Below are 8,823 nucleotides of genomic sequence, written 5' to 3'. Positions count from 1 at the left end.
ACAAACTTACAAGCAATATCAAATCATCTTTCCAGTTTGGAACTCCCTTGATATCTTATCGAGGGTTTACGATGAGCGAGTTAATTACAAGTTGACGTAAGTACGATTCGCCGAAAAGCGAGCTAGCTTTGTCCTTGGCCACACACGCTAGGTTTTCCACCGTTGAAGTTAGGTAATGTTTACGTAAAAATATTAATGTCCGATGAAAATCCGCTGAAGTTTAGCGATTTGTAATGTTCTAAATTTATAAATATTCCTGGTCAAATATCTGAAGTTTTCCGACTGATAAGCGTTATAAAAATCACAGTTATGGCTTTCGAAGTTTACAGCACACTGATTATAGCGAACTACTAATAGACACTCTCCTTGGCACGTCGCGTTGATTTACTTATAGGCGTGGGAAGATTTTCTAGAAAATTCAGATTATGTAACAATGCAAATTAAAGCGTTTAGGTACACATGTATTTCGAGAATCTTGTACAATTTTGGAAAATAGGCGGGAGTTTCGCAATACATATTTAACACCATAAGCTACGCATGTTTTTAAATATAAACTTAATCTAATCAACGTCGATGTTATAATAAATATATAATAAATTCGTTACAGTATTTCTGGCAACATTTATAGTTTGCGGTATGGTGTTCTTTACAATTACAACAAAGGTGTTTCCTTTTATTTTTTGCAATGTGATGATCACCAACACAACGTGGGAGAGGTTTACATGACCGTAGCGTTGACAATTAAAACATTGCGTAACTACTACGGCAGGTGTTTTCATTTCTTCCACCTCAAATATTTGACACCAGAGTATGATACCGTTAGCTATCAAACCCTTGATATCTTGTGTGCACATGTTGTGTCCTGCCTGAAATGATTCTTTCTACTTTTGTATATGCGATTTCGCTGTGTTCGAGTTTTTCTAGCATTTGTTGTACGTCAACTGTGAAGTGTATAACTCTAATGATAAATGAATGCGTGTTTGGCCTCATCCCAGGTATATGTATTTTGATATTTCCTGGGCTGAAAACTCCTTTAGGCCATTCTGTCAATAGGCTATCAAGATCTTTGGGTTGGGCACCTTTAATCAGTACTCACCTTTTGTTAGTGGTAATGTTTACGTGTAGTTTGTATTTTCTTATTTCAGCTCCTAGTTGCGATTATTTGTAAAAGCCAGGTATGCCCTCAATAATGATTGCATACTTTAGCGGTTCCCCTTTTCTTTTATGATGTTTGACCTATTACTTTTTGATGTTTTCGAAGGTTTTCTTTGTTTCTTCTTAACGGTAATAAAACCTTCATTATCTTGAATGTTAGTGTTTTCATTGTTTTCTGGTTTAGTGTATTTACTTCCAGGGTGATTTCTGTTGTATCACTTTATTTTTGACATTTTTTTTCTAAGTTTACGTCGATGACTGTGTGACTAAAAAGTCACACACATATCGAACAGTTCCAGTTCCGTTTCACATATTTTTCATTAGTTTAATTACTGCGAAAGCGTTGTACATAAAATACACTTTTCAAAGCTCTCCGAGTTAAAAAAACTAAGGATGGTGTTAATTTATATTTTATTTCTAATATGGAAATTAATTGATGAGAGGTGCTCTAATTTCATCACGTACGCAAAAACGGTCTAATTCACAAAAGTAATTTAGAGAACTATGTACGAGTCTATCAGGTAGCGTTTGTTTAATAAAATGTCGAAGTGATGACGTCACACATTTCTCACTGGTTCTAAACAAACATCACGTCTTCGTTCTCGTATTGGTGAAAAATATCGACAATCACTACCAGTCAGGACAGGTGGAGAGTTTTCAGTATGCAGAAGGTGTTCTAAAACTAAGTAAAAGGCTCTGTGCATGCAGTATGAAGAACAAGACGAATAATGTTACCATCAGTTATTAGCATATTCTTTTAGTTTTAGGCCAAGCTTATAAATATCGCGTTCATTGTCCAGAACAAGAAGTTTTGCATAAAGTTGTTCTAGGTGTGCTATTTGATGATTCGGTGTTATTTAATGTGTAAATGTCGATCCCATATTGTATGATGAGAATACAGAAATAAATACTCGGTGATTTCGACTATAAAAATGCAAACGAAACAAACCACCGTAGTAAACGATATTAGACAAATCGGCCATGTATAAATGTAACAACTAATATAAAACTCATTAAAAGCCCGTCAAAAATGACGGAAAACCATGTACAAAGGATAAAAGATATTTGGTGGTAATAACCGTTTATTTTTCTTTATGTTTTAAGGCTAAGTAAGTAATATATATGTGTTAAAATACCAAAAGAACATTTATTCCCCCACTTAAAACACTGACTCCAACGTTAGTAACAGTAAGTCTATTTCTAGTCTAATTTAAGCATTAGGCCTAATACATATTAATATTGCGTTTGATTCTACACGAAGGTGAAGGGAAGAAACTCACAGACGACTGAAATAATGATTGTCATACATGTGTTTGCAAAGATATTAATCGAGGACTAGAGTTATTAATAGTCTGAGAGAAATAACCCTACTTCATACTAAGAAAAGTTCAGTACACATGGAAATGTATGAAGCCATATTTATATTGCTTTAGTTTGGCCTGTCGTGACTTTGGTAAACATGATGGAGACTTGTTTATTTCGGCAAAGTTTAGATATAAGCATACGATTACAGGTGAAATTTTACCTTATCAACCTAATCCATCTCTTCCTTTCATTTTATCCTTTGGAGATTGTAAAAAAAAAATGAACAAGGTTTTCGCTGTGACTGATTATTGCATTCAGCCAAAAAAAACTCTGCGCCATTTTTAATGTATTTGTACCTATGAAGCCGACCGTGTGTAGTTTGTTTAAAACAGCGCGCGTGTTGATATGGTAACGTGACGTCACACTTCGGTACTCTATTGGAGAAAAAAATCCGCGTGATGTCATGACGTCATCTCGAATTCATCAAATGGCAAAGTTGCTTGGCTGCCTTTTGTCAAATAGGTTCAATAGTTTTATTCTGTCTTATTTGTAGTGAAGTTAAATTTATATTTACATGTATAAAGTTAATATATGCGTAATAATTTTTAACTTTTTTTACGATTGCTATTCTTTGATAATTTTCTGATTAAATGCATAAAAATGCTATTGTGAATTTTTTTTTTTATAAATGCAACCAGAAAAATCACCTATAAGTTTGTTTTTCAGTAGCTGCACTAATACTAAAATATCGGTATCGGCTCTTAATTGTTGCAACCCTAATAGTAATATAATACAAGTATTCGTTAGGTTCGAGTAAATTTTTTCTTACTATTTTTGTTCCTGTCATAACATATCAATTCAAGCATCCATGCGAATCAAATTCCATTTGTTGGTGTTAATCACCACACACGTAAGGTCTGTAAACCAATAAAAATATTCGTTACACCAGTATATGTGTGTGTTCTAATTAATAATTAATATTCAAATCTACAATTCAACTTGAAATAGTATTTTGTAAAAACAACATAAAAGCTTAATCTCATGACCTTCATTCACCCAGGGTCGCATTAACCGTGGCGCAGTTGCAACAGGGCCCCAAGCGTTGAGGGGCCCCTATTAACGATCACGAAAAATATATAGCAAAGCAAGATTTTTCAGCGTCAAAAAGAGATATGCATTCAACAGATGTTCAAAGATGCTGTTCATTGAACTGTTTAAAGATTAAACTAAAAAACGGCGAAACAGAAAAAAAAGAAATTGGTTGATCTATTCTCCTTTTTCTGGAAAGTTTTGTGTATTCTTTTTAAATATTCTGATGACTCTTTTATAAAAGGATTCTGCGATTGGTCGCATGGTTCTAGAGCTATACAAAACCATGAAAAAAGTAAAGCCTACATTTATTCTGTCCACTGCTGAATGGGACAAACTAATAGCATAGAAAATGTGGATTCAAAGTTAAACAATGATGCCCCCCCCCCCGGTAGCACAGCGGTATGTCTTTGGACTTATCCAGGTTTCGATACCGGTGGTGGACAGAGCACAGACAGCCCATTGTGTAGCTTTGTGCCTAATTACAAAAACAAACAATGATTTAGAAAACGAAATACGATATTGGCGGGAGATATTGCGTCGAGTTGTTAAATGTCTAAAATTCTAGTGTGGAAGAGGATTAGCACTTAGAAGAGATAGAGAGGAGGTTGAAGATATCAACAATGGCAACTTTTTAGCTGCATTAGAATTTGCATCTAAATCCGATCCATTCTTGGCCGAGAACCTTGAAATGTGTAGAAATAAAGGCCGGGATGGGAGTTACCTCGTATTTATCCTCCACAGTTGATGAAGAAATTATTATTTTAATGGGTAATAAAATTTATAAGACAATTGTTGATGAAATTCGCGATGCTAAATACATTTCAATTATTACAAATTCCTCACCCGATGTCTCTCACTCAGATCAGTTAGCTATAATATTGTGATAAGTGGACGAGGGAGGTGATACACAGGAGCGTTTTATCGGTTATGATTCTTCAAGTGGGCATACAAGAAAATTAATGGCTGAAGTTGTAGAAAAATTAAATAAGATGGGAATTGACATTCAAAATGCACGTGGACAATCATACGATAATATGTCCGGTAAATACAATGGCCTACAAGCGCATCTCAAAAACATAAACCAATATATTGATTACATCCCTTGTGCAGCACATTCATTAAATCTAGTAGACGTGAATGCAGTGGACAGTTGTGAATGTGCATCGAATTTTTTTAAATTTTCTTCAAACCCTGTACAATATTTGTGCTTCAACCAAGCATTGGCAAAGCATTTGTGATGGCTTAAGAAGCGATGACGGGAGGCCAGTTACTCTTAAGAACCTCGGTGGAATAAGATGGTCAGCCAGATCAGTTTCAACAAAAATTCTCTATGAAAACTACGACAGAATTTAAGGCAACCTTGAAGATTTACCTAAGAAATAGAACTACTGCTTTGATGAATAAAATGAGAACGTTACATATTGCTTTTACGACAGTGTTTTAGTATAAAATTCTTCGAAGCTTTGATGCTACAAAGAAAAGAGCCTTAATTTGTCTACTGCTGTAAAGCTTATCAGTTCGCTGAAGGAATATGTAAATTCACTATCTGAATAATTCGACAGAATCGAAATTCAAGCTCATCAGCTTTCAAATATAGTAGAAGAACAGTTTAGGAGTGAGATTTCTAGAAAGAGAAAATGAAAGCTGGCAAATGATGAGACTTCTGAAAGTGAAATTAGTCTGTCTGGAACTCGGAACTTTCGCGTAGAAACTTTCATACCGGTAGTTGACAAGTTATAAATGTGTTTGGAAAATCGGCTTGCTGCATATAAAGCGACAGAAATGAAGTTTGGTTTTCTACCAAATTTCAAAAATGAGCCTGAAATTTTTGCTGCTGCTGAAAGATTGGGAGACATATACTCTCCAGATCTAGATAGTTTTTTCCCGATGAAATGGTACACTTTGGGAAATTTTTTAGAGTGAAACACCATCCACCCAATAATGCATCAAAGCAATCAGAAAAAACAAACTGGAATCTGTTTTTCCTAATGTTGACGTGGCATTAAGAACATACAAAAATTATAGTGCAGAGGGAGCTTTTTCTAAAATGACTAGAGTAAAAAATGAATTGCGTGCTTCGATGTTAAATGAACGTTTAAATGCCCTTTCCTTGCTCACGACAGAAAGGACATTGTTTAGGCAAGTACATTATGAAGATGTAATTAGAGATTTTGCTTCCCCCAAAGCAAGAAAAAAACGATTTTAGGGTAATGTTTCCGTTATGTTGTACAATAATTATATTGTTTTTTTTAATGTACCCAATTCATTCTTACTTGTCATGTTGTATAAGTAAATTATTATTATTATTATAATAGTTTAATTTTAATATATCATCATTAAAATTAGATAAATCATATTCTAATTTACTTCGAATAATTAGCTCATATTCTTTAATTAACTTGATATGTATTAATTATAATTAACTTCAAATTTGCTCGTACCCTATTCAAGAGGCCTCAAACTACCTTAATGAGAGCTTGTTTCACCGTTTGCATATGGTGGTCGAAATTGCATGTCACGATATATTAGTTACATTCAAAATTGAATTAAATAACTATTATCATTGTATTTCAAGAAACTTGGCACCAGAACGTAGTTTACAGTTCAAACTCTTATATTATTAAATTTTTAATTCTTTAATTTTGAAATGAGATATTTAAAAACTTTCCACTTATCACATAACGTGTATGAGCTCTCAATTAAACCTCTTTTAGTTCGTGTAACTTCAACAGTATTGCTTCTAATGTTGAATATAAACACAACCTATAAACAAATTTCAACGTCCCTAGCTACTCCATTTGCAGATATCAATTTTTTCAACACACAAATTAGCCCCGCCAATCTATCCATAACTTTCAAGACAGTTTCCAAAACCACACATTCTTATTTCCCGTACGTATTGAAAAGTTTTCTTTTCTATTTGAAGCTTCCAGAAGTTCTTTTTTGATATGGCAGCAATAGATGTTAGTCAAGAGAATGTGATTAATGCGCGTAAGCGAAGTTCTTGTTCACAGCAATAATCGAATTTCATCCTATTCATAACTTAGTTGGGAAACCAGTTAACTGATAGTAATTTGGGGACATTCTATTTTAATGACGTATTTTGTGTTCGAAAATGCGTAGTTGAAAGGTACACACTGTCATCACTAGGCGTTTTTAATAAAACAAGATGGAGTCAAATATGGTCGCAAAAATTTGTTTTTTTATTTCGCGCAAAGCTACACGAGGGCTATCTGCACTAGCCGTCCCTAATTTAGCAGTAAAAGACTAGAGGAAATACAGCTAGTAATCACCACTCACAGCCAATTCTTATGCTATTCTTTTAGCAACTACTAGGGGGATTGACCGTAACAGTATAACGTCCCACGTCTGAAAGGGGCAAGCATGTTTGGTGGGACGGGGATTCGAAACCCTGCCCCCAGATTGCGGGCCGCAAAAATACTAAAATTGGTGGTATTTCATATCTGAATTTGATAAAAGTAAAATTTAAGACCCCTTTGAGATTTTAAATGGTAAAAAGCGTTAATTATAGATAGTTTACATTCATTTAAGAAAATAAGATTTTCCTAAGTTTTATTTCGAAATATACGTTACCAATGATTAAATGTCTGATATTTTACATAGTTAAATACAAGTATATTAACACACACACACACATACATATATATTGATGTATTACAGTATGGAAATGAGCGAACAGTTGTAATACTTCTTTTAGTTTGAACATTGTAGATTGTCATGTAATTAAATGAATGTGTTTGCTATACATAACGTTCATACTACTAATACATCAACTTTACTAATAACTTCTGGATAAAAGATTGTGTATTGTGTAAATTACGTTACCAAATGTCTAAAACAGTACTATCAGTTCGAAATTCTTTTCGCACGTGTATGTCATGTCATCACTGATTAAGTTTTTGTTTGTTCATGGAAATAGTTATCACTACCCTGGCATGCTCAGAATAAGGTGCAGGAAAGTCTGGCCTAGTTACATTTACATCCCATGTAGGCACATAGCACTTCACTGTCGCATGATCATTTTATTAGCTTGAGTATATCCTGTGGTGCAAGTGGAACCATGATTGGGACTGTAAATGGAGCAAGGGTCATCTCGTAACGATCCAAAACCCAAATCTGGCGGATCTTGTTCGACAGCACTTTTCTAGACACAAGCCTGAAGATGAGCACGTTTCCATTTTCAATGAACGACTCTATTTGTTGGTAGTGAATTTAACTTTGGAGTGGATGTAAGAGGTCTGTATGACTTTTGTCAAGCTTTATACGTGCTTTCTACTCTTGGTTTAACTGACTCTTTAATCACCTGATCTATGTCTGCACCCATTTTCCCCATATGCTTTAGTGCATGTCTAGCCTTAAAGAGTTTTCAGCACGGTTCCTTTCCTTTTTCCGATACCAAAATAACATGTCACCATATCACACCCTGGGTAGCTATTAGATAGGGTACTGTAGTTCTGTTACTTTTAACAATGGCCTCAACATCCACAACAGCTCTTTCTTTCACAGATTTAATGGTACAAGCCAGACAATAAAAACCATAAAATTAAATACGTGTAATAAAGGTTAATACTTGAAGATGTGAATATCATTAACTGTTGACACAATAAATTAGAAAAAAGTAATGTTTATTTTATTTCTTAATTCTCTCTTTTCAATATTGATTGACAATATAGCTATAAATAGTGTTAAGGTAGAAAAAATTAACAGATAAAATATAGTTTCAGTAAAAAAAAAAAAAGTTACATCAATATGAAAACTAAGATGAAAATAAATATTTTTATTCTCAGCATGAACATTACCTTGCACTCAGTAAATTATTTAGTATAAAAACTTTATTGCAACATACTTGTAATGCTTACTAAAATACTGACAAATTTTGTGAAATTGCATTTAGTAAATTCAGAGTTTTGGTATGGGCTCATACAAACAACAAGCATGCCACTGGCATCCTTCAAAGTTCCAATCACCATATTAACATTTTGCTCAAATTTAACGTACTTAAAACTACTTGCTGTTGGTTTAAAACATAATTGAAAAATCATGATTAAAAAAGTCTCACTGATGATTCTGCTATAAAGAAATGACAACACAACATATACATACAATGTGCACAAACTGGCCATCTCTTTTTCCAGGATGTGTGGGTCCTAAAAAGGACCCAGGGTAAATGGGGAGGAGTTTTATATAAGGTAAGGAAGAGGGGGTATGAATGTATTTAAATACAGAATTTTCTTTGGTTTTAAGTTTATA

General features: G+C 33.9%; 2 protein-coding genes across 2 annotated transcripts in view; one reads left to right on the top strand and one right to left on the bottom strand.

Moving 5' to 3' along the window:
* The window catches only part of LOC111087879, a 10,594-nt gene extending 6,696 nt beyond the window's left edge, over positions 1-3,898 (top strand). Inside the window, exon 2 of the mRNA XM_022396143.1 lies at positions 3,794-3,898. Coding sequence (XP_022251851.1) covers positions 3,794-3,898 — 105 coding nt within the window. The remainder of the gene's footprint in view (positions 1-3,793) is intronic.
* Positions 3,899-4,992: 1,094 nt separating this feature from the next.
* LOC106467924 (proline-rich nuclear receptor coactivator 2-like) overlaps positions 4,993-8,823 on the bottom strand; it is a 6,730-nt gene continuing 2,899 nt past the window's right edge. Inside the window, exon 2 of the mRNA XM_013928307.1 lies at positions 4,993-5,073. Within this exon, the coding sequence (XP_013783761.1) occupies positions 4,993-5,073 (81 nt within the window). The remainder of the gene's footprint in view (positions 5,074-8,823) is intronic.

This window comes from Limulus polyphemus, unplaced genomic scaffold (genome assembly GCF_000517525.1).
Source record: "Limulus polyphemus unplaced genomic scaffold, Limulus_polyphemus-2.1.2 Scaffold2798, whole genome shotgun sequence".
Classification (NCBI taxonomy): Eukaryota; Metazoa; Arthropoda; class Merostomata; order Xiphosura; family Limulidae; genus Limulus; species Limulus polyphemus.
The sequence above is the reverse complement of the archived record's forward strand: the minus strand, read 5'-3'. Positions and strand labels throughout refer to the sequence as shown.